Source organism: Procambarus clarkii, chromosome 23 (assembly GCF_040958095.1).
Source record: "Procambarus clarkii isolate CNS0578487 chromosome 23, FALCON_Pclarkii_2.0, whole genome shotgun sequence".
NCBI classification, from domain to species: Eukaryota; Metazoa; Arthropoda; class Malacostraca; order Decapoda; family Cambaridae; genus Procambarus; species Procambarus clarkii.
In genome coordinates this window covers 9,952,938-9,979,711 of record NC_091172.1, presented here as the reverse complement: position 1 = coordinate 9,979,711, position 26,774 = coordinate 9,952,938, and the positions used below count along the sequence as shown (strand labels likewise).

General features: G+C 42.8%; 1 protein-coding gene across 1 annotated transcript in view; it reads left to right on the top strand.

Annotated features, from left to right (window-relative positions):
• Positions 1 to 26,308, top strand: part of LOC123764063 (transmembrane protein 120 homolog) — a 46,788-nt gene extending 20,480 nt beyond the window's left edge. Inside the window, exons 6-10 of the mRNA XM_045751558.2 lie at positions 507 to 648; positions 5,194 to 5,417; positions 9,841 to 10,004; positions 16,386 to 16,497; positions 25,923 to 26,308. Of these exons, the coding sequence (XP_045607514.1) occupies positions 507 to 648; positions 5,194 to 5,417; positions 9,841 to 10,004; positions 16,386 to 16,497; positions 25,923 to 26,165 (885 nt within the window). The 3' untranslated portion in view covers positions 26,166 to 26,308. The remainder of the gene's footprint in view (positions 1 to 506; positions 649 to 5,193; positions 5,418 to 9,840; positions 10,005 to 16,385; positions 16,498 to 25,922) is intronic.
• The last annotated feature ends 466 nt before the right edge of the window (positions 26,309 to 26,774 follow it).

Below are 26,774 nucleotides of genomic sequence, written 5' to 3'. Positions count from 1 at the left end.
AGAATGTTAATTTTTGGACTTTCCGGAACACATTGCTGCTAATCTAGTTGTATGGCCAACTTGGTGAGGGGTGGTGTCCTATATAATCTGGATCAATGAAAGTAGACAGTACAAGATAACACACTAACTAGTACATGCAATCTATCACTCTCTCGCCCCATCAACTCGTGTTTGTGTGCACACTCTACATTACAGTCCTGAATTTTATAACAAACTGTACTGTTTGGAATGATGATAAATTGTGTGTGTGTACTATTTTTATTATCCCTGTACTATTGATAATCCATGTGGTCATTACGGTACCCTGTAATATTAGTTAGACCACTATTCGTATTCTGGAAGATACCAAAATGGGGGATGCATATCTGTCTACCTAATTCTGTTAAACCATATCTAGTACAGTAGTGTTTTTTATAATTGATAATATAGCCCAGTTTTTATAATTTATTTTTTTATTACTAGTGCTCAATTGAGTTGCCTTTCTAAAGCTGGAATCTGGTTTACAGGTGAATGGTTCAAGGATCAAGGGCTGGTGGAGGGCACATCATTTCATATCGACAGTTTTGTCAGGAATTCTTCTTATTTGGCCTAACGGGGAAACCTACTATGCATTCCGTAGGCAGTTCATGTTCTTCAATATGTATATTAGTAAGTATTGTATAGATATCTCAATAGAACATGACAATTTTTGGTTTCTTTTTAAATATTCATGGTTGCAATACTATACAGTGGACTGTTAAATAACTGCTGGTGTATTCCTGGAAAATGAATGGACTATATAAATTTAATTAGAAAAAACTAGCATTGAATGTAATGAAATGCCAATTTTTGGGTGAGCCCTGGTAGCTCCCTGCAGTTAGGCAATACACACACACATTGGAGATGCTAACAGGTGCCATCAGTTAAGAGTTCTCTGGACTACCAGGGACCATGGGCCAGAGCCTGGCCCCCCTCATAGAGGCGCAGGGAGCAGTGACATCTATTTTATATATGCTATCACCAGAGAAGGCACCCAAAAAGTCAGACACAAAACAGACCAAAGCTGGCTACAGTACTTCCTATTCCTGCGGACTTGAAAATGGCCATAGAACTCCCCCAAAATAAACAACCAAAAATGTTTGGATCCAGCTTGTGCTCGTTTACTCCACTTCCCCTCGTTTGGGGGGGACGGGTGGGCAGTCCGTGGCTCCCAGGCCGCAAGCTTGTCAGTTCAACGAATGATGTGAAGCTTCCGACTCTGGGGGAAGGGCAGGCATCAGGAAGCCTCCAGGGCTTGCCCAAAAATTGGTGTTTCATTACATTCAATACTGGTTTTGTGGGGGGGAGGGAGACCCTTGTGGCTCCCTGTAGTTATCTACTAATGGAGAAGAAAAGAGGGACAAACCAGGGAGGAGGGAGCACTTCAGGTATTTGAATTAGAAGACAGTCGGCATAGAAAGCGCCCGTGTGGCTCCGAGTAGGCTGAGGTTCAAGAACAAGAGCCCAAAAACTGGCCACCAGTAATTTGTTAACTCGCCCCTCAGGGCTGATCCATGCCTTATGATCACCTAAACCTTTTGTCCAACAGTTATTTCCCAACAAAGTATGCTAAGGAATAGAAGGATAACTAAAGCACTTCCCTGTAGTTGTCATGGTTGAAGATTTGCAAGAGTAAGCATCCACTCAATTTAACAGCCTATATGGGGCTGTACCCAGGTAATTAAATGCGACCTGGTATACTGGCTCCGGTATTTTTGAAGTTAAGTGTCGGTAATATTTCAAGTAACATTCAGGCAAGATGTATTTTGTACAGACAGCCACTTGGTCTTCTACCTCTTCTAGGTCTTGGTCTTCAGCTCTAGTGGCTTCTACCTTGTGACGTCACAAATTCACAGCACATTGTTTTGATGTGTCATGAGGCTAGTGTTCATTCTGTGACTTTGTTGGACGTACTGTATCTGTATAATCAAAGGCAGGGAGGTAGGGAGGGGTGGAGAGAGAGAGAGGGAGGGAGGGAGGGAGGGAGGGGTGGATAGGAGGAGGAGGGAGGGAGCGGTAGATAGGGGTAGGGAGGGAGGGAGGGGTGGATAGGGGGAGGGAGGGAGCGGTAGATAGGGGGAGGGAGGGAGGGGTGGATAGGAGGGAGGGAGGGAGGGGTGGATAGGGGGGGAGGGGTGGGTGGATAGGGGAAGGGAGGGAGGGAGGGGTGGGTGGATAGGGGGGGAAGGAGGGGGGAGGGGTGGATAAGGGGGGAGGGAGGGGTGGGTGGATAGGGAAAGGGAGGGGGGAGGGAGGGGTGGGTGGATAGGGAAAGGGAGGGAGGGAGGGAGGGAGGGAGGGGTGGGTGGATAGGGGAAGGGAGGGAGGGGGGGAGGGGTGGGTGGATAGGGGAAGGGAGGGAGGGGTGGGTGGATAGGGGAAGGGAGGGAGGGAGGGAGGGGTGGGTGGATAGGGGAAGAGGGGGGGGGAGGGAGGGAGGGGTGGGTGGATAGGGGAAGAGGGGGAGGGAGGGAGGGAGGGAGGGGTGGGTGGATAGGGGAAGAGGGGGAGGGAGGGAGGGGTGGATAGGAGGAGGGAGGGAGGGAGGGGTGGATAGGGGGGGGAAGGAGGGGGGAGGGAGGGGTGGGTGGATAGGGGAAGGGAGGGAGGGGTGGGGTGGATAGGGGGAGGGAGGGAGGGGTGGGGTGGATAGGGGGAGGGAGGGAGGGGTGGGTGGATAAGGGAAGGGAGGGAGGGGTGGGGTGGATAGGGGGGAGGGAGGGATGGATGTCGAGTTGAACTACGTGACCTTGAAGCAGTGTGTGTATGGGGTGTGGGGAGCTGTTGGAGATGTGATGGTGGTGGGGGAGGGCGGCTCACTCTGATAACCCTATCACACTCGGCCCCATTAGCCAGATTTGTTAAATTCTGGATTTACATCATCATATACATGTTACAGGTTTTGTTTAGTAATTTTATTAGGATAATAAGAAGTTATAAAAATACTTTTCATGAAAGCTTTATTGTATTAGATGGAGATTCTCCAGGCTGTCTCTGGCTGGCTGGCAATCTACTGAGCCACCTCCCAGAAAGGTCTCTTGGGGGGTGGGGGGGGAGGGAAGCAGGAATTTAGGGTGTAGGGAAAAGCTGCAGTGAGGATGAGGGCGGGTACGATAGTCAGCGGCCTGTTGCCATGTGAGGGCCCCCTGATGCCAAAACAAACCCAATATCGACCTACGGTTCTATCGACCGGTATACAGTATGAGGCTCCAGATACCGGTCTCCCAAACCGGTCAATGGAACTGGCAAATCGGTAAATAAGAGGCTGTTAAATTGAGTGGATACTCAATTTATGCCATCCCTCCGTTAAGCGTGCCACCAGTGGCACGCTTTGTGTATCACGAACCAGAATTTACTTTGCTGGCTGGCAATGCTTGTTTTATAATTATATGGCAGACTCCTCCCTCCCCATCCCATTCAGATGACGCTTCAACAGAATTGTTCTTTATGGATCCTGGAAGGAGAAGTTTTGCTCAATGGTTTTACTGATAATTCAGTAGAATTTATGAAGTGTTATTTGTTAGTCATCTGACTGTGGGTTTTAATGTTAAACTAAGTAAATACGTTTTGAGGAGATGCTGGCGATGCAGTAAATAATGATCTCGTTTTCTGGAACAAATTTTATCCCATACTTCATCTCTTTCACGACTAACTAAATTATTTATTTTATATATTAATGAATACACAAAAGCAGCATTTTGTTTTTGGCCTGTTGCATTAAACAATTTGAGTAATGTGGGAGTTTTTCCCATATACAGGGGTACCTCGGTTTGAGTTTAACCCGTTCCTGGAGGCAGCTCGTAACCCGAAAACTCGTAAACCGAAGCTAATTTCCCCATAAGAAATAATGGGAAATGAATTAATCCGTTCCTGACTACCCAAAAACCTCACTTCAAACTAAATTTTATACCTAATTTATCAAAATCTAACTACAAAAGTATGTTCAAGTTATTACTTACCCTTGCTGATGACTGATGTTGGCATATGGAAGATGGTGAGGAGATGGGAGGAGGAGAGGTGTTACTGCTTGGAAGGGGAGTCCCCTTCCATTAGAACATCAGGCAGTGAGGACTTCTCTGGTGTGCACACTGGCACATTTTGCCTGCATACCACTAGGACTTGCTTGTGGCTCACTGCTTGCTTGTCTTACTAAGAATCTGTCTAAAGACACTTGTTTTCCCTACATTTTAACACTTGTCTGTAGTAAGACATAACATTGTCATTTAAAAGGTCAATGCAACGGCCTGCTACAGTTTTATCTGGGCGAGTTTTTTCAACAAAACTTTGCAGTTCTTCACACATTTTCTTAATGAGGAAGAGCCATCTTCTACTCACAACTGTTTTCTTAGGTTGAACCTTACCACTGGCTTTCTTGGGACCCATTGCGAGATATATAATAACAACTTTATGTTCAAATGGCCAAATATCCAACAAAACACTGTAAATCCTGGTGAAGTATTGAAGCGGGATAGTCACTGGGCACGAGGCATTGGTAAACTGAACGGCGATCGCCATGCCACCACGGGCTAGTCGGCCTATACGCGTATTAACACCCTCATATTCTGAGGCAACCCTCGTATCCCGATACAGATTTTCCGAGCAAATCCTGCTCGTAATCCGAAAAAACTCGTAACCAGGGGCACTCGCAAGCCGAGGTGTGTGTGTGTGTGTGTGTGTGTGTGTGTTTGTGCGCTCGTTCATTCGTTCGTTCGTTGTCGTTACTATAAGTTCTAAGTAAACATGAGGATGGGCTGCCTTTTACCTCTTCCACGTTTTCATTTGTCTAGTGTTTCTGGTGTTCTGTTATCTACTTTGACATCAATCTAAGAGTTTGGTGGGGTAACTGGAGGCTTGTAGCTGGAAAGATGGGGTAACTCAAGGAGCCATGGAAGAGGGCACCAGAAAACGGCACTTCTTTACATTCAGTGCTGGATTTCTGTCAATTATGTGTACAAATATTATATTGTGTAAACTAGTAAATGAAGTATCAAACATAGCAAGAAAGACAGATTTTCTTTCTTTATCATATATGCGAGGTAACAATTGTAGTGATATAATAGCCACATTCTGAGGAATAATATTAAATTATATGCATCATTGTAAATAAGCTAGAATTATAACTACCTTGTATAAAAATTTTAAAGAAAATATATATTGCTAATTTTTTTTCCCCAGGTTTTGTACAGTATCTTTTGTTCATGTATCAACGTGGCTGCCTCTACAGACTCAAAGCTCTCGGGGAACGTCACAATATGGACATAACTGTTGAAGGCTTTCACCACTGGATGTGGCGGGGTCTTGGCTTCATCATACCTTTCCTCTTGATAGGATATATGTGGGAGCTTTATAATGCCTACACACTCTACCTCCTCTCCTTTGCTGACAATGCAGAATGGCATGTAAGTCTGATCATTATAGTTCAATGTGTTATTGGCATGCCTTGTTGCTTTGCTTGTTGTTTAAACTGTGAAGCAATTAGAATACATTTGTAACACTGGTATTATCTTTAAAAGGAGGATGGTAAACCCACCACAGATTATAATAGATATAAATGGCACCTCACTTGGACAAACTTATTGGGACTGGACCTGTTCTGTTCTATCAAGGATTCAGGTCCACAAAGAGCTTCCCAATTTTTGTTAAAGTTGTTTCTTAGGGGAGCCCCCGTCGAGACTCTGAAACTGACTGACTGATATTCCATATATTAGTCTAGAGCATCACAGTTACTTGGAGCTCTTACGTACCAGAAACCAGAACCTGGTTCCATCAGAGAGGCATAGGGAGCAATGGCTTGTGAACATTCCACTTTGTGATAGTATAATCATGTCTGCCATTGACTGGAGGTATCGCCCAGAAAGGTAGAACCATTACAAACGCCTACTGGTAAAACATTGCAACCCAAGACAGAACCGAGCCCAAGCACTCCCCCCCCCCCCCTCTCCCAAGAGGAAACGACAAACAATCAAATGTCCAATCGACTAGCGCGCCTGCTCGTTAGTGATATAGCTATTTTGTACATGCCACCACCAGGGAAGGCACCCAGAAAGTCATTGAGACAAAACATCCCATTATTGTGATGGGATCATCACAATGGTTGTACTCTTCAAATCACTTGTGTTGTCCTGTCTTCAGTACTGCTCAGTACTTGCTTCCCCCTTCAGAGCAGGAGAGATTGCTGAAATAGAGGGCATACAGAGAACATATACGACACGCATAGTCGAGATAAAGCACCTAAATTATTGGGATCGTCTCGAAGCTCTTCAAATGTACTCGCTAAAAAGGAGATGAGAGAGATACAAAATAATTTACACATGGAAAATACTGGAGGGACAGGTCCCAAATCTGCACAGTAAAATAACAACGTATTGGAGTGAGCAATATGGAAGAAAATGCAGAATAGAACCAGTGAAGAGCAGAGGTGCCATAGGCTCAATCAGAACACTGTGTAAACATCAGAGGTCCGCGATTGCAAAACGTCCTACCAGCGAGCATCGGAAATATTGCTAGAACAACCGTGGACATCTTCAAGAGAAAACTAGATTGTTTTCTTAAAGGAGTGCCAGACCAACCAGGCTGTGATGTTGACCAGACCACACACTAGAAATTGAAGGGACGGCGACGTTTCGGTCCGTCCTGGACCATTCTCAAGTCGATTGTGATGAGGACAGGTAGGAGCTGCCTCGTATGGGCCAATAGGCCTGCTGCAGTTCTCATTACTACTATCCCCTACACCTGACTTTCCTCCTCAGCTCTCTCTTGCCTATTTAATGCCTGTCCCTACCTGTCCTCATCACAATCGACTTGAGAATGGTCCAGGACGGACCGAAACGTCGTCGTCCCTTCAATTTCTAGTGTGTGGTCTGGTCAACATACATCAGCCACGTTATTGTGACTCATCGCCTGCGCAGGCTGTGATGGGTATGGGGGCCTGCGGGCCGCTCCAAGCAACAGCCTGGTGGACCAAACTTTCACAAGTTAAGCCTGGCCTCGGGCCGGGCTTGGAGTTGAAGAACTCCTAGAACCCCATCAAGCAGGTATCGAGCAGGTGTATGTGCCGCCTGAACCGTCCTGGTCTTTGGATTAGGTGCTCTTTTCTCTCTTCTCCTCGGTTTATTGTGGTCCCTTTGGTTCAGAAGTGCTTCAGGAGGGCATTGTTTTTGTTGGCTTTGTGCGCCAACTCTGGGGGTCAGGTTGGGGAGCTTCGAGCTCTTCTCCAGCATAGAGGTGTCTGCTCCTTTGTCCTTTGGGGCAGTTTGCTCATTTGCAGCTGTCTCCTTGTCTTCTGGTGAAGAATATGGTGGGCTTCCAGACGGGTCCGTGGGTTATAGATGCTTGGTTGGTCAGGCCGGGGGGGTGCATCATGTTTTGTGTTCAGTTGCGGCTCTTCGCCGTTCCCTGCGCTCCTCGGACTGTGTGTCCGGGGACACGCTTTTGGGTTGATCTTGGTTTCCCTCTTTGCCTGTTCCAGGGCTCGGGTCTCTCAGATTGTCTGCAGGGTTATCAAGTCTAGTCAGCCTGCAGTCTACCCTCGTGCCCATGATGTGCGGAAATTTGCAGCTCTTGATGTGGTTTTTGGCAACATGTCCTGGGCTTACATAGTACTGATTTCTACTTTCTAACTGCCTTTTACATCAGTGTGTATGATGGTCCTCATCATTACTTTAAGCACTACCTACACGAGAGGATGGGCTGCATATTTCCATCCATCTCGTCTATTCCTTTCAGTATCATACATATCTTGAGGTCATCTTGAGATGATTTCGGGGCTTTTTAGTGTCCCCGCGGCCCGGTCCTCGACCAGGCCTCCACCCCCAGGAAGCAGCCCGTGACAGCTGACTAACACCCAGGTACCTATTTTACTGCTAGGTAACAGGGGCATAGGGTGAAAGAAACTCTGCCCATTGTTTCTCTCCGGCGCCTGGGATCGAACCCAGGACCACAGGATCACAAGTCCAGCGTGCTGTCCGCTCGGCCGACCGGCTCCTGGTACATATTGTGACATCACTTGCGGTATTTCTTTAAATTGTGGTTAGGGTTAATTGTCTTAGTCTTTATTTACAGCTCGACTTTCTTGCCTCTGGATACTAGTCTCGCAGAAAATTTCCGAATGCTCTAAAAGATTCCTTTCTTAGATTTCTAAATGCCATTTGTATGTTTACATAGTATTTTGTTAAGGCTTCACTATTACTTTATATACCTGGTTACCTGGTAGATGGGGTTCTGGGAGTTCTTCTACTCCCCAAGCCCGGCCCGAGGCCAGGCTCGACTTGTGAGAGTTTGGTCCACTAGGCTGTTGTTTGGAGCGGCCCGCAGGCCCACATACCCATCACAGCCCAGTTGGTCCGGCACTCCTTGGAGGAATAAATCTAGTTTCCTCTTGAAGATGAAGATATGTTCCTCTTGTACAAGTCTAGCGTTATGTCCACTGTTCATCTCATTCAGCCTCTTGAAATAGCCTTCTTATATCATACTTCATATCCCCACTTTACAATTTAAATAGTTTAAAATTGTTGTTAGGACTAAACAGCAATCGTTACAAGGAACAAATTATCACTAATCGCCCAATTAAAAACAATTGTGCCAGATTCATTTCTACCCACTAGCATTCTTGTATTCTGACATGAAATTCTTGTATATGAAATCTATGAATTATGAAAATTCATATTAAATATGAATTCTTGTATTCATACTTTAGAAATTAAGAATTGATGCGATTGCCTCAACCTTTACCGAGTGTTCCATTTGTTTACATATTTCACTACATTAAACATTTGCCTTCATTCTTTCGACTCTTCTGTGTACTGGGTGTGTCTGCAACTGTGATCACGTGTTGTGCTTTTCCTCAATTACAATCGACTTCATTCATGCACTACATCCGTTCCCCAAAGTATCTTGTACACTATGATCATATTACAGCTGGTCCTTCACTCTTTTAGTGTCATAGGATGGTTCTCTTGGCTTGTCCTCATGGTTTAACTTTTATTGCTAGCACTTATCTCAGTCTTCCTGCTTTATACAATATGATAGATGCAAAAATGGTAAAGAATTATGGTTGGGATGTAAATAGTTACCCAGGGTAGTGGGTGCCACAGTCAATGTGGTGTATGCTGATCTGGTGCCTTTTGTATTTCTCTCCATATTATGCATGCTAACAACTCCAGTTGAATCTTGCTTTCACATACTAAGAAAGATTTTCAAATTACTTTTTAACTTTAATTAGCTTTTGAGTAGTTTCAAAATATATAAAGTACAGTGTACCACCTTTTAAAGGACAGGTTCATACCAGATTCCGGAACAATTAAATTTCTAATCCATTCAACAATTGATAATTTTGCTATTTTATACCAAATCTTACTTCCTTATATGCAGTGAAACATGATATTGAACACATTTAAATTCCACAATTACTTAGAAAAAAGTAAATTGTTCACTTTTTTTTTTTTCCAAATTTTATATCAGATTCTGGTCCAGTGAATTCAGACACTTCACTGGACATTTACGATCACTGTATTCAGTAACACGAAAAAATCATACATCTGGAATAGAATCGTTCTAGTGCTTCCATTTTCCTACTGTACCGAGTTCCATTTGAGTAAGAGTTACACTGTAATGAATAGTACTGTACTATAACAGAGTTGCCAAAAGGGGTTGTACTGCTTAAGCCCACCAAGCTCTTTGCAACACGTTAGGTGATGTATTTTTGGCAATAAAATTTGTGTAATATACTGTTCCAGGAAATTATTAATAATAATGCATTTTACATCAATGTTGGCACGTTTTCTAATTCCTTTAATATTTGTGCATTATCTTCTTTGATTTCAGGTATCGACACTGGCCATTCTGTTTCTCGTACTCTTTCTGGGAAACACCCTCACTACCCTATCAGTCATTCCTCAGAAGATCAAGGAACGCATGAAATTCAAGTATCGCTTCACTCGCCTTGATAAGTACATCTGGACACACAAAAAACGACGTGTGTCATTCAGGTTTGTTGTCCGATTGCTTCGTCTTAACCCCTTAACTGCGTTGCCTCCAAATGTGACACCCCCGCAGTGCGCAGGAAATAAATTCTCTGGAAAAAATTCTTTTTTCTTTTTAAAGTGTCAAAAACCCTTCCCTCAGTATGGGTATATAAAAAAAAAGTCGAAATTTTACTTACTTTGGCTGCTATGGGGTCCGGAAGTTGGGGCGTGACGTCATCATTCCCCGTGCGCCCGTGCCGTAAGCTCTCAGGGGCGGTGGGGCGCTCGGGGCGGGGCGCGCGAGTTGCCGCGAATATATTTTCATTCATTTTTTGCGCACCTTTCCAAATACATTTTCATTGTTTTTATGTGCCAATCCAATGTATAATGAACACGTACACTATAATATCGCAGTACAACATCCGTACTGTCCGTAGACATTGTGTTACGTGCATGAAACTTGTGTACACATATGCAGCACATATTTACTATGTATCATGCTAATTTGTGTATATATACAATCTATTTACACACTATACACTGTCACACACTATATACATTCACCATCAACACATTCAGAACACCGCGTAGCAGCTGCTTCGTATGGGCCAATAGCAACTGCCCCGTATGGGCCAATAGCAGCTGCCTCGTATGGGCCAATATCAGCTGCCTCGTATGGGCCAATATCAGCTGCCTCGTATGGGCCAATAGCAGCTGCCTCGTATGGGCCAATAGCAGCTGCCCCGTATGGGCCAATAGCAGCTGCCCCGTATGGGCCAATAGCAGCTGCCTCGTATGGGCCAATAGCGGCTGCCTCGTATGGGCCAATAGCGGCTGCCTCATATGGGCCAATAGGAGCATTTGGCCATGAACACATTCAGAACACCTCGAGTGAGAGCAGCCAGTCTCCCTCACTCCAACATCTTACTCGCCAACATTGCTCATCCCACCATATTGTTATAGTTCTTATTACACATGTTCTATATACCTATCTACATGTTTTATTTACCAGAACTATGCAAGTAAGCCGGTATTGTGTCCAAACAGAACAGTGGCCACAATACACTGCATGAAAAATCACACAGCAGACGACGCTACGATTACGTCACCTCCCTCACCAAAATAGCTCCTCTCAACATTCTCCTGTTGCTGTTCTTACACTATATATACCCATGTACATATGTGTTGCCCATAGCGAACCACTAAGCTAGTATGGTGAGCAAAACAAGAGTGGCAGCCACACACACGATGAGGTTACCTCAATTCTCGCCCTCCCTCCCTCATCAAAATTCCTCCTTCCACAATACTACGCACAACGCTAATTATAACCACAATCCTGCTATTATCACAATCCTGGTCACTAATTCCTGTAAATGAATAATTGACCACACATATATTTTGAAAAGGAACCTAAGAAATCATTTGAAGATTCCTAGATGAACGAAATAATGCTGTGGTGCTGTGGCTAGCGCTGTGAACATCGTGAACAGCATTGAATCACTGATATTTGAACATTGTACCCAGTCATTATCACATTCAGGCTCTAATATAACACTATCATAGCTAAATAATACAAGTTATATATACATTTTGACATTATTAGGCGATGCTGTGGTCACATGCTGAACAGCAGTGCTGTGCGCTCATGCTGCGAGCGCCAGCCTTGGTTGCTCACATACTACTAAGGCTCCCACACCCGGGAATGTGGACCACGATTTTTTTTAAAGATGGCGTCTGTTTACAAGAGCCCTGAGGAAGCTGATGTGAACCCCATGTAGTTGCGGAAGTTTTGAATGGAACGTGAAAAATACAAATACCCGGAGGCGCGTTGCGCAAACCAGACGTGAGCCTGCAGGCGCGTTGCGCAGTTTAAAGGTTAAAGGTTTTATGCAAATATAATGGGCCTTTATATATTAGGTATAAATGTCCCAGGAAATGTGCATCATGAATACATGGGTAATGTAAGGTGACAACCCATCCTCCTCTTTAGATAGTAACAATTGTGATGATCATTATTAGTCATGAATTGGTACCTACTTAACTTTAACATAGTAGTATACTGACTTGTAAGGAATTCTTTTATAACAAAATTAAGCTAAAATAACAAACTTTAATATTCCTAGGCCTAGTATAGTACATGTGTACTATATTATGCCTCAGATATCATGTATTAGGCCTAGAAAGGTCTAGGTAGGTCTAGTTTCTTTGCAATACAAGTAGAAAATAGTTTTCCGGTTTGTCCATCTCAATAGTGCCGCTTTCTAATTTCATTGTACGTCGATGTGTATATATACAGTACAGTACTATGGCCCTCGTCGTTACTATTAGTACAGTGGGGCCCTCAACTTGCTAATTTAATCCGTTCCCAGAGACGGGTTGTAAGTAAAAAAATTTGTATGTCGAAACATATTTTCCCATAAGAAATACTGTAATGTAAATTAAATTAATCCGTTCCACACCTCCAAAAATATTAACTTAAAAAATCCATCTTATACCAAATAACACTCCTTCTGTACTAGGTACAATACAGTACTGTGTGTATATCTTGCCTTGAATGAAGCCTCTTGTTGGCGTATGGAAGACGGTGAGGAGGAGAGGTGTTAGCGTTTGGAAGGAGAGTCCCCTTCCATTATAACATCAGGCAGTGATGACTTTTCTGGGGTACACTCACTCACTCACTCACTCACTCACTCACTCACTCACTCACTCTGTGTGTGTGTGTGTCATACCACTGAGGAAAAATTGAAACGAATTTTCTTAAGTACTTCGTATATTAATGCATCTTCAGAGGTCATTTAGAGGTCAAGTATTAGACATATATAGGCAGGAGAGAATGGTGGAGTGAGGTGAGGTACAATGACAAATGAATGGGAATTAGGCGGACACAAATATGAGCTGCAGAAGGCCTATTGGCCCATACAATGCAGCTCCTATTCATACCCACCAGTAGGCTCACACATGGATAATAATAGCACAAGATAGTAAATATTTACAATGATTTAGTGAGACAAATGTGTATCAATGATCCTACTCAAATCGCCCTTTAATTGATCTATCGAAAATGGATCCTAGTTATATACACGCACTGATTATAGATCAATTAAAGGGCAATTTGAGTATGATCATTGATACACATTTGTCTCGCTAATGCATTGTAAATATTTACTATCTTATGCTGGATGTACATGAGGATAAGAATGCTGGAAGTGCTACCTCAGTTGCATTTCGTATGCCTATTCCCCCCAAATCTCGCTGGTAGTGTTGCTTGGTCCCACTGACTGTCATCTAAATCTAGGTTGAGCGCCTTCCTGAATATTGACCCGAGGAGCTCATCATATTTAGAAGTGGGTTGCCAAAAGTTGGTGCACACCTTAAGAAATATATTAGCCTGCGCAAGGTAAGCCACTTTGTGAGAAGGTAGAGGGCATCATGGGAGTCGGTCCCCTATTCTCGCTTCCATCCTATTTAGGTCGTTAAACTTTTCGTCAAGCACTGCAGCAATGGCATTGTGGCCCAGAAGTGCTCAAAGTAGTGTGCTGTCGGTGGGTTTAATGACTGAGGCTTCTGGTAAAACTGATTTCACTGCTCTAATGATTACCTCACTGGATGCAATAATTTCGCACTTGGAGGGGTTAAGGATGAGACCCATGATCTCCCCCCGTGTCTTCACCAGCTGCAGTCTTCCAGCAGGGAATCTTGTGTGCCTGCCAGAGTACCATCATCCAGGAACCAGATGTTGAGCTCACTGGACAGACTGGCTGTAATTTCTCAAATCGCTATGCAAAAGAGGAAGGGTGCAAGTGGGTCTCCCTGTTGAATTCCCTCTGCTGAGGTGACTTCATGTTTGCCAAACAGGAGGGTTGAGTCTTTGCTGTAGCCTGCTGACACAAACGGGAGAATGCTTGGGCAATGTTCCTGGACTGCGATGAGGACTGCTTCTCTTTTGACAGAGTTGAAAGCGTTCTTAAAATCTAATTTTACTACTGCCTGGTCTTCAGTAAGAGAGCTAATGTAGGCTCGTGCAGCATGGGCCGCTGCTTCACAGCCATGGGGGACTCCAAGGCTGTGAGGCTTGTGTGGCATGGGCCGACTCAGAGCTTGAAGCTTTGAGTCGGTTGCGCACGCCATTCAAGCACCGTGAGTTGCCACAAATATATTTGCAATTTTCTGTTGTATGTATTTCCAATGCGGTTTTATGTTTGTTTTTTATCATATATGATGCATATTTGTGTTCTTTACAATATGTATACAGTAGAACGTTCATAATGTTCCATGGAACTGCGATACATGTGTCAGTAATGTTTTCACAATAAATGTTTATTGTCGCAATATTACTTGTTCAAAATTCACTAAATTACAATATGTACAGTTTCACACTTTACACAGTAATGCACTGTTTTACACACTCAGTACTTCGGAAGCGAGTGATAATCAATGAAACAGTTCATGGTACACAGCGCGACTTCGCTCTCGATGCACCAGGTACAAACAGATTTTCGCTTCCTGTTTCTTTGTTCTGTGTGCTTGCAAAAAACACTCGTATACACCCTTGGCTTTAATACCTGTAGGTGTTGTGTAGCCAAGCTTGTGAAGTGTAAGATAGTCTTGAAAAGATCACTTTGTAAGGTATTCTGGAAGAGATTCAGCCATTCTGAAAGAGATTCGGCTATTCTTGACAAGATTGATGGAAAACACCACCATGGAAGCCGCTATCACTGTTCATCTATGCTACTTGTATTGGATGCATCATCACCGAATCGAAAAAACGATTCATCTATGTATCGTCTATAAAAAAAAAATTGGAGATAACACGGGTGAGCAAGGGTGGAGCTCGGCTACAACTGGATACACTCGCTGTATCGTCCTCATTTGGTGCTGTATCACTTGCACCCGACCCTTGTGTTAGGTTCTTATTGTGCCTAGCTTCATCAATATCATGACCCTCATGTTCTTCAAACAATAAGGTCTGAATTTCACTGACGGAGAGCGATCTTTCAATACCGCATCCGACAGGTGTTTAGGAGCTAGAGGTGCGTGCGCCACCCTTGGTTGCTCATTCAGAAGTGATCCTGCCAGCCCTAGGGAGATCTGGAATTTTTTTTCAAGATGGCCGCCTCTCACTGAAGGTCCCAAGAGTCCATTTCGTACCCAACATACTGCAATCACATTTCGACTGTGCACGAAAAAATAAAAAATACAGGGGTACCTCAATTTACAAATTTAATACATTCCTGGAGACGGTTCGCAACCCGAAAATTTATGAACCGAAGAGACTTTCCCCATGAGAAATAATGGGAAATGAATTAATCCGTTCCAGACTCCCCCCAAAAAATTAACTTCAAAGTAAACTTAGTACTTACCTTTACTGATGACTCCTGTTGGCATATGGAAGACGGTGAGGAGGTGGGAGGAGAGGTGGTGTTATTGTTTTGAAAGGGAGTCCTCTTCCATTATAACATCGGGCAGTGAGGACTTTTCTGGGGCGCACTCTGGCACGTTTTGCCTGCATACCACTTGGCCCTGCTTCTGACTCGCTGCATGATTTTCTCAGTTTTTCTTGAAGATTGTTTTTCCCTTTGTAACACTTGTCTGTAGTGAGACATCACATTGTCATTAATAAGATCAATGCAACGGCCTGCTAAAGCTTTATCCGAGTGATTCTTTTCAGCAAAACTTTGCAGTTCCCATATTGCACACATTTTCTTAATGAGGAAGGGACATCCTCTACTGCCTCCTCCTCCTCCCCTGAAGATTTGTTATACTGCCTAGCTAGTTCAACTGTTTTTCCTCTACGGTCATTCTCACATGTATTTTCTTGCCTTGAACCTTACCACTGGCTTTCTTGGGACCTATGGCGAGATATACAATAACTTTTATGTTCAAATAGCCAAAAATCCAAAAAAAAAAACTAAATCCTTGCAAAGATTTCGGGCGGGATAGTTACTAGGCGGGAGGCACTGGGAAACTGAGACGCGATCACCGTGCTTGGCCAGCCATACGCGTATCGACAAACTCGTATCCCGAGGTAAAGTTCGTAAAGACGGGCATTCATAAACAGAGGTACCACTGTACTTTTGTTGGGTGACTCAGTGCACTGGTTAACGTGATGGGAAGAATTAGTCGTTGGTGGCACAGTGGCAACACACATTCGCCTTGCATCTCACGAGAGATAAGTTCTAGGTTCAAGTCCTGTCCAGGAAGGATTGACAGAGTGCCAATCATTAACCGTTTGCCTCTGTTCACCCAGCGGTAATTCCATACCTGGTTGTTAATGGATTGGTGGATCTTGTTCCAGGTAAAACTAGTAGGTAAGGCTTGCTATGAGAAGAAAAGCTCTCGGCTTGCAAACAAGAGTCAGAAGTTCTGTTGTTGTACTGTACTTATATATATTAATGATTACCACAGGAATCCAGAGTCCCCTCAGCGACGTACTCCAGCTGCCCGAGCTGCTTCATTCTCCTACAAAAGGCGAGAGGTCACGGAAGAAGACGAGGCTCTAAATTCCCCTATGCCACAGGTACTGATAAAATTGTCTGCTATGTTAGAGACTGGGTAGTAGTCTGTGTGCTCAAATATAAAATTAATGAGTATCTGGTAGTACTGAAAAGTTAGTTATTGAAAGTTAGCACCGAGTAATATTAAATTATTTTGATATAAAAGAATGTTGCTTGGAAAATGAAAGTGGAAAGTAAGAGGGGCAATATGTGAAGGTATTACTTGGGAAAAGGGGGTGAGACAGACAAGATTGCTTGCTGAATGACCTTTCCAATAACTTATGTTAATTGCATGTTAATTTTTTTTTTTTTTACTGCTGCCTCATAGTTGTAGGGAGCCTTAAGGGGGCATTAGGTTGGTGTCGGAATAGTTGTTCAATGTCAACCAATATTATTTGACTAGTTGTATATGAAAAGTGCTGAAATTGGCCCAAGTTTCAGTACTGCAGTGTAAATAGAAAGGGAGTTTTTTTTATTTTTATTTTTTTTTCTCTCAACGTTTTTTTACTCATTTTCAAGTCTACACTTCAGAACACACGTTTCAGATATAATTATTCTGTGACAATTTTCTGACACATTAACATATAATAAAGGACCCTGAGATAGAGAATTTCCAAAACATCTTTAGTTTTCCTAATACAAATGTTCAAAGTTCCCCCCCAAAAATTATGCAAATATGGCATGTTTATTGCTATTATAAAATCAATAAATGAACTTAGAGAAAAATGAAATCTCACCAATGTAGAGAGATGCCCTCCACATATACTGTGTAAGTTTCATGTAAATTGAATAAAAAATGAATTAGTTTTGTAAACATTTGTCAATTGGAAAAAAAAAACAAAAATAATAAAGTCTAAGGTTCTAAAATCTGTGGCTGAGGTTGACATCAACCAATTTTCTCCAAAATTGGCATCCTTACAGATAGGCTTACGTACAATCAGGTGTGTAAATTTGATGCAAATCGTCCAAAAAAAGTGAAAAAAAAAAATTTTGAACAAAAAAAAAACTTTTTTTTTTTTCTTAAAATTTTTTCCAGTTAAACTAATTATAATATTTGTTTAATATATGCTATTGTGATAGCAAAGAGTCATAGCTATGATTTCAGTTGACACTTTTGATTGATAATCGATTTTGACCATTTTGGCATAATTTTCACGACTACTTCAATATTTTTTTTTCTCCCTTCCTATTTATGCTACGATGCTGAAACTTGGACCAGATAAAACACTTTTCATATAGAACTTGTCAAAAAAGTTTGATTGAAATCGAACGAGTTTTCATTTATTGCATTTTTGGAACCTAATGCCCCCTTAACCATTTTTGGGGAAGGCCAAACAGTGGCTCCCTGAAGCTAGATATACTGTGATGGCTCACACGAGTCACACCTGTCCTATGATTTTGTGATAGACTAGCAGAGACCCGAGCCAGAACCTGGACCAGTCAGAGGTGCAGGCAGCTTGGTACAGTTATGATCACCCTCACCAAGGAAACATCCAGAAAGTAAATGAAGCAAAATGAACAACTGCAAGGTTAAAGAGAGAAGAAATAAAGCAGCAAACGACTCCTTAAATGATCCATTCAGTAGTCGGTTCTTACTGACTATCCATATATGTACATGAATGAGATTGGGTGGATATGAACAGGCGTATTGTCATATGGGCCAATAGGCCTTCTGCAGTTACCTTCATTCTAATATTCTTACCTCCCTAGTTACAGTTGACCACCAACAGGTGGCAGGACCACTGAAAGCTGCCAGATCTGCATGTCAACACAACTCTGTTTGGACCTTTCCTTGAGATGTCAGCCTTTTTGGGTCCCAATTAATTCTTGATAAGCATTAGTCGTCTTTTGGACTGTCGTGTGGGGGGGGGGGTTCCATTTCTATATGTATCACTCAAACGTTGTGTTTGCTTCATGTAATTTCCCAGGTGTAGTTACACGATGATCTACGCTCGTGGTGTCCCATCTTCCTGGCACTCGTTGTCATATAACACTTTGAAATGACTGCTGGTTTTGGCCTCCACCACCTTCTCACCTAACTTATTCCAACTGTCTACCACTCTTTGCAAAAGTGAATTTTCTTATTTCTTTGGCATCTTCCTTTAGTTAGTCTAAAGCCATGACCTCTTGTTCTTGAAGTTCCAGGTCTCAGAAAATCTTCCCTATCGATTTTATCAATTCCTGTTACCATTTTGTATGTAGTGATCATATCACCTCTTTTCCTTCTTCTAGTTTTGGCATATCTAATGCCTCTAACCTCTCTTCGTAGCTCTTGTCCTTCAGTTCTGGGAGCCACTTAGTGGCATGTCTTTGCACCTTTTTCCAGTTTGTTGATGTGCTTTTTCAGATATGGTCACCATACAACAGCTGCATATTCCAGCTTTGGTCTAACAAAAGTCGTGAACAATTTCTTTAGTATTTCGCCATGCTTGTATTTAAAAGCAATTCTGAAGTTAGAAGTTAGACTTCTTTAAAGATTTCTCACGTAATTTATAGGTTGTGTGGGGTCTATGTTCTGTTCCACATTGCATAACATGGCATTTATTCACATTAAATTCCATTTCCCAAGTGGTTCTCCATATACTTATTCTGTCCAGGTCTTCTTGAAGGGCATGACAATCGTCTAAGTAACTTATCTTCCCTATTATCTTAGCATCATCAGCAAACATGTTCATATAATTCTGCATTCCATCTGGTAGATTGTTTATGTAGACAATGAACATTACCTGTGAACGAACAGAACCCTGTGGTACTCCACTTGTGACATTTCTCCTGTCTGATACACTTCCTCTTATTACTTCCTTCATTTTTCTATCAGAAAATTTTTCATCCATGTTAGCAGGTTACCTGTGGCCCCTCCAATGTGTTCCAGTTTCCAGAACAACCCCTCATGTGGAACTCTGTCGAAAGTCTTTCAGCCCCCCCCCCCCCCAAAGTCCAGATAGATGCAATCAACCCAACCATCTCTTTCCTGTAAAATCTCTGTGGCTCGATCATAGAAACTGAGTAAATTCATTACACAGGATCTTCCAGGTCGAAAACCAAACTGACGGTCTGATATTATAGTGTTTGTCTCCAGGTGTTCTACCCATTTAGTTTTAATTATTTTTTCCAATATTTTGACTATTACACTTGTCAACGATACAGGTATATAATTGAGGGGGTCTTCCCTGCTGCCGCTTTTGTAGATTGGAACTGTTAGCCTTTTTCCACATGTCTGCTACGACTCCTGTATACAGGGAAGTCTGAAAAATAAGTTTAAGTGGAATGCTTAGCTCAGATGCACATTCTCCCAGAACCCATGGTGAAACTCCATCTCAACCGTGAAGAGCTCAGTCCCCCAGGGTACTGTGCTTGCTCCAGTACTTTTTCTCATCCTCATATCGGACATAGACCAGAACACAACCTATAGCACTGTATCATCCTTTGCAGATGACACTAGGATTTTCATGAGAGTTGGCAACATAGAGGACACGGCAAACCTCCAATCAGATGTTGATCAGGTCTTTCTATGGGCTACAGAAAATAATATGGTATTCAACGAGGATAAGTTTCAGCTCATGCGCTACGGAAAAATTGAAAACATAAAAACAGGAACCACGTACAAAACGCAGGCAAATCATAACATAGAACGAAAAGGCAATGTAAAGGACCTGGGTGTACTCATGTCGGAAGACCTTACCTTTAAAGAACACAATAAAGTAGCCGTCACAACTGCAAGAAAAATGACAGGTTGGATAACAAGAACTTTTCACACTAGAGATGCTATACCGATGATGATACTTTTCAAAACGCTTGTGCTATCTAGAGTGGAGTACTGCTGCACAATGACAGCCCCTTTCAAAGCTGGAGAAATTGCTGACCTAGAGAGCGTGCAGAGATCCTTTACTGCTAGAATCCACTCGGTAAAACATCTAAATTACTGGGACCGACTAAAGAGCCTAAATCTGTACTCCCTTGAGCGCAGGCGGGAGAGATACATAATAATTTACACGTGGAAAATAATTGAGGGGCTGGTCCCAAACCTGCACACAGAAATAACACCACATGAGACCAGAAGACATGGCAGGATGTGCAGAATACCCCCGTTGAAAAGCAGAGGTGCAACAGGTACTCTGAGAGAGAACTCTATCAACATCAGAGGCCCGAGACTGTTCAACACGCTTCCACTACACATAAGGGGCATAACTGGCAAACCCCTCACAGTGTTCAAGAGAGAACTGGATAAGCACCTCCAAAGGATACCTGATCAACCAGGCTGTGACTCATACGTCGGGCTGCGAGCAGCCGCGTCTAACAGCCTGGTTGATCAGTCCAGCAACCAGGAGGCCTGGTCGACGACCGGGCCGCGGGGACACTAAGCCCCGGAAGCACCTCAAGGTAGCCTCAAGGTAGGTAGGTAGGACCAACTGCTTTGTTCTTACTTGGCTCCTTGAGCATATTTTCCATTTTGTCTCTTAAGACACCTCTATGTGCTCTATGTTGTTCTCTGGAATTCTTATGATGTCTGGTTCTCTGAAGATTTAATTTTGTACAAATACACTTTGAAAGTTTTGTTTAAAAGGGAACGTGTGAAACATTAATTTTACGTGACTGTTTCCCATTTTCAACCTCTGGATATTATCCTTTACCTGCAATTTGTTTATGAATTTGTAGAATAGGCCTGGTTCTGTTTTACATTTGTCTGCTATACCGTTTTCAAAATTTTTCTTCCGCTCTCCTTACTGCTGTGTAGTTGTTTCTCGCATCTTTGTATCGCTGGTATGTTTGGGGGTTTGGCTTCTTTCTATATTGATTTCATTTTTGTGTCTTTTGGTCTCTGGTGCCTTCTCAATTTCTGTTGAACCAGTCCAGTTTTCTGGCCCAGCATCTCTGTTTAGGTATGAATGTTTGTCTTCATCATTTATTTTGGAAAATTTGGCATACCTCTACATTTACTCATTTACATCCCCTTCCCTCATTCTTGTGGCCTGCTTGATGTGTTGATACAAGAATGTCTACAAAAGGAGGTTTACAAATCTGCCTGTCCAAATGTCCTCCGTTCTTGCTACATAGGCCTCCCAGTCTATTGCTTTAAAGTTGAAGTCCCCCAGTATCAACAGTCGTGATTTATCTTTACAGTATCTGCTTGTACTGTACAAGGAGCACATTACTGTACCACATTATTTCTCTCGTGACCATTATGAGGCCCTTTTGTTTGTCATCCGATTCTTCCTTTATCCATGTGTTGCTTGCTGGTGGGCTGTAGGCATTTACAATTATCAGTTTGTCATCCTGATTCCAGACCTACAATGCCATTATGTCAACTTCTCGAGGGTTTTTAAGTATTGACTCTCTTACCTTCATGTGTTCTTTCAGCAGCACAGCCACTCCTTTCAACCCCCCCCCCCCCCCCCCCCCCCATCCCCTCCCTTTCCTAGTTTTCCTGTCACGTCTCCAAACTGAGTAGTCCCTTCAGAATATGACTTCATTTAAAATACTATCTTCAAGTTTCATCTCTGATGATGCGTTAATATCTGGGACCTTAAGCTGAATCTATGTTGGTACAGTATATACAGTTTTCTGGAACATGTTCCCTTTCCCTTTGTTCTTTCCTCCCCCTTCCATTAATGATTTTCTTGTCTTGTTTTCATGTACCATTTCATTAGCTTTCCAGTCCCTGACACTTTGTAGAAAAAAGAATGTCTTCATTTCTATTCCCATTTAGATGTTTTGTTTCAATGAGGTTCATTTTCAGCGTTTCTGTGTCTTCGTTTGAGAGGCATTTTGACCAAAGTTTGCCAACCTCATCACTGCAATTTCCTGGCATTTCTAAGCACTTCCATCATGTTTTTCACTCCATTAACTGTCACCCTTAATGGGCAGTTCTTGTCTCTCATATTTTCCTACTCTTTTAAAATCACTGGCATTTTCCTTTTGAGTTTAGGCCTTTTCCTAAATCTACTATTTTCCCTTATGATTTTCATCTCTTCTGCTGCTCTGTCCACCCTAGATGAAATTTCCTTTTCCAAACAACCGAAGATTATTATGGACTTCAATCTGCAGTGTTTTGTGCTAGTTTACTGTTGGTTACCAGTTCTTTCCTAATTGCTTGCCTAATTTCTGCTTCTTGTTGGTCATTTCTGGTTTTAACTTCAAACACACTTCCTTGATTGTGTGTCTCTTACAACTTGTGCATACGTCACTCTTATTTCTTCTTTATACTTTTCTAGTTCTTTATTAACCTCCTCCTGTGAGTTGTCAATGAAGTTTCCAGTTGCATATCCTTGCCTAACTGTTAGCCCTCAGGGTTCCTTGGAGTTAATCACCATATGAGTCTATTTTCTTGTTTATTTCTTCACATTCACCACTCTTCACTTTCCATGCCTCCTTATCTTTTACTAGTTCCCTGATGTGTGCCTCCTGCATCCTTACCTTATCAGTCAAGCTGGTAATTTCCTTACCTTGCTGGAAAATACTTACTTTTAAATTGGAAAACTCAATCTTGAAACTTTCATTTTCTTGTTCTAATTTAATTACCTTTTCTTCATAATTCTTTAGCATGTCCTCAATAATCGCTAACCTGCCAAGAAAACCACCTTTCATTAGATCTTGTGCTGAGAATCCTGCAAAACATTCCTTTGTTGGTGTGCTGTCCTTCCCTGTGGTGGTGGCCATCTTTGTTGTTGACATTGCTGTATTGAAAGATAAACTTTTCTAGCCCAGATTTTTCATTCACTAACACTTATTTCTTACCTCTCAATTTCTTTCCAAATTTCCTACACCTTCATGTATTCTGGGACACCACTTGCAGCCCTCACCCTGCTCCCAACACTTAGACAAGTTGAATTATCCTGGAGCCTGCAGCAGTGTGACTCCTCAGTGTGATGCAGTGTGAACTTATCACACCGAGTGGAATGGTGGAATGCAGACTGTGCTTGGGCTGTCCACTGTAAGTGTGCAGTCTAGAAGAAACGCCATCGCCGGTGGACTCCCGATTCTTCTTTTTGTTTCGGAAGGCGAGTGTGGTGGCCCATACAGCTGGCCCATCTGTATGGCCAAGCATGAGAGTTGGAGATCTTAAGTTTCCACCATTACATCTGATGCTCTTCTGCCCCTGACCTGGAAGTAAATCCGCAAGATAGTGGGCAAGTTTGTTCCATATGTCTCGCCAGACCTTCACCTCCGTGGTTCTATTGTGGTGGATCCGGTGTCGGTCGCAACCAAACTGGGTTCACACTTTTTGACTGTTGACTACGGTTCTCGTCTTCCTCCTCCTTTCCATACTCGTAAGCCCCCTTCTTGAATCTTGTCCCTTAGATTTTTGCACTCGTCTTCAGCTTCCCTATAACAATCCTTTCTCTCAGAACTCCAGTCTGCTCTGGCCCTCTGCGGTTCTATGGCAGTGGGCTCGGATGATATTCATTATGAGGTGCTTTGCTATCTCCCACAATGCACATTTCATTATTTACTGAGTGTTTATAACAGTGTCTGGGAGTCGTCAGTCCCTAAGGACTGGCTTGAGTTGGTGGTTGTTCTTAATCGAAAACCTGGTTCTCTAGGGTCATCCCCTAGAGACTTCTGCCCCCAATTGTTCTAATGAGTTATGTCTGCAAACTCTTTGAACGTATGGTCAATGTCCATCTGGTGTGGTTTTTGGAACGCTATCACCACCTCTTACCTTCTCAATTTGGTGGTCTATATTTGTACTGTACTGCCTTTCCTGTGAAAAACCTCTGTGGTTGATGTCCTTTTTTACCTAGAAAAGGCAATGACACCACCTGGAGATGCCATGTTCTGACCCAACTCCGTTCTCTTGGCCTTCGTGGTAATCTCCCTCTCTTCCTACAGAGCTTCCTCTCTCTCTCTCTCGTAGTTTCTTTCGAGCAAGGCTTGGTACCACTCTGCCTCTTTTCAGCAATACGAAGGTGTACCCCAAGGTAGTGTTCCAAAAACTACTTTTCCCGATTGCCCTTAATGGTCTTTTCTTCCTTCCCTCCCTCTGGCATTTTCTCGGCTCTGTTGATGCTCTTACCCTCTGCTGTCAGTGATGACTCGCCTTTCCTCCAACGGTGGCTTTAACTTGTGATTGATGCAGTGTCGTCCTGAGGCCACCAATCATTGCTTCAAGCTCTTTACAACTAAGATTTGTGGTATGACCTTTACTTCATTCTTCGTCCCCCTCTGGCACTTTATGGTAATCTTCTTTTGTATAAGGATTCTGCTAAACTTCTGGGGTTAATCTTTGATTCTCGTTTGTCTTGGTCACCTCATATCTCTTACCTCAGAGTTGAATGATTTAAGGCCCTTTACTTATGGTCTCGTCCCATACTTCATGGGGAGCCGATAAGTGCACGCTCCTCCTTTTATGTTCCTCTCATGCTGTCCAAACTTGATTATGGCTGTCCTGCTTACTCATGCCTCACCCTCGACACTTCATCATCTTGATGCTCTTCCCCATATTGGGCTGTGCCTCAGCTCTGGTGCCTTGCATTCGCCTCCTACCCAGAGACTGTGTGTGCTGAAACTGGCATCCTATCTCTACAGGATCACCATGATCGCTACTGTCTTCACTAGTTTGTGCGGTCCCTACAACACCCTCGCTCCGTCTTATATCGTACTTTGACCATTACCCCTCCTGTGGACCCTGTTCCTTTTCGCCACTTTCCCCTTTTCCCTTTCTGTAAGATTGTCTCGCTTGCAAGGTTCTCTCTCGGTTCGTGTTACCAATGTTTCTTCTTGTGTCGTTCCATCCTTGCCCCCACAAGTTGGGTGCTCTTAAGGGTATCATGACCTTATGTCCTTCCTCCTACCACCGTAACCACCAGTGGGAAATTGGCTCTGGCGAGGCTACGTATTGGCCATACCTGTTTAACTCACGGGCACTTAATGGAGCGCCACCCTGCTCCTTATTGTCCAAACTGCATTGTCCCTCTTATGGTCATGCATATCCTTGTTGAATGTCCTGCCTTCCAAGATGTGCGCGTGTCTTGCTTCCTGACTGTCCCTCCTGGTCACCTGTCCGTCGATAGAATCCTTGGTGAATCTGATGCCTTTGATGTTGTTTGCCTTGTGTACTTCTGTTCTTGTATTGGCATCATTTAGTGCCTTTTGAATATCCTGCACATTTGACGGTGTTACATAGCCTCCCTGGCTTGGGGCTTTCTTTTGATACTTAGGCACCCCAATTTTGGACCTCTTCATGTTGGCATGGAATCGTCGCCTTCCTCTTTACACAGCTCCGTTCCTCAGTCATAAGGAACATGCATATAATTATTACAGCCTCTGTACTCATAACTGTCCAGCTAGTTTCCCGAGAGATGCTGGCACATGGTTGTATTTCTCGATTGTCCACTAACAATTAAGGCATAGATGATTGCTGGTATTGATCACTATCATTGAAGAGGGAAAATATTTTGTCTTTGATAATTTTTACCAATGAAATTTTTAGGAGTTATTTTCTTTTCAGGAAAAGCAATTTGATAAGGAAAGTGAAGACCAGGCAGGTTGTGAAGAAACAGAGTTAAATCAAATTCTAGATGTTGTCACTAGAGATATTGACTTTATGAAGATTGACCAAGAGAATGACAATGACTCCAACACTGATGTTAAAGTGAATGAAGATAAGAGTGAAGATATTGGAGAAGTCAACACTGATGAAGCTCCTCTCCTGCATGATTCATTCAATGATGAAACAAAAAAGGACAAATAAATACCAGTTAAAAAGCAATCATTTTAATATCAAACTACAGTACTTTTGATGATAGATCTCTGTACTCATCCATTTACCAATAATATAAAAAGCATCAAAGATATGCATTAACAAAATACTGGTTTAGGTATATAGCAGTACTGTACAACTACAATTGTTAATAAATATTTGAAGGAGAGTGTTTCAGAGAGTGAAGGATGATAAGGTACATGTACTGTAGTTTGTACTTCCCACTTCCAATGCCTCTGTGGCTTGTGCAAGCTCAGAATGCATCTTGTCCATATATTCGGCAAGATTCCAGTGTGTCTGGACTTGCCAGTTTTGTTTCCATACAGTCCTCAGGTATTGATCTTGGTGTTCTTTTGTCTACTTGCCTGTCTGGTCTTCAGTAGAACTTTGGTTATCCTGTGTAGTTGGTAGTGAAAGATTGTGGTGCCTGTTTTGCCTCATTATAAATGTGCGGTTCTTCCAGCTGTTGATATTCAAAATATTATTCCATGGGTCCAAATTTTCAGGAACATCCATTTAATTCAGATATTCTTAACAGAAAGCTGTTTATTAATTTTTTGCCATGCTCTTCCTTCAGAAATTGTTTATATTGTACATACA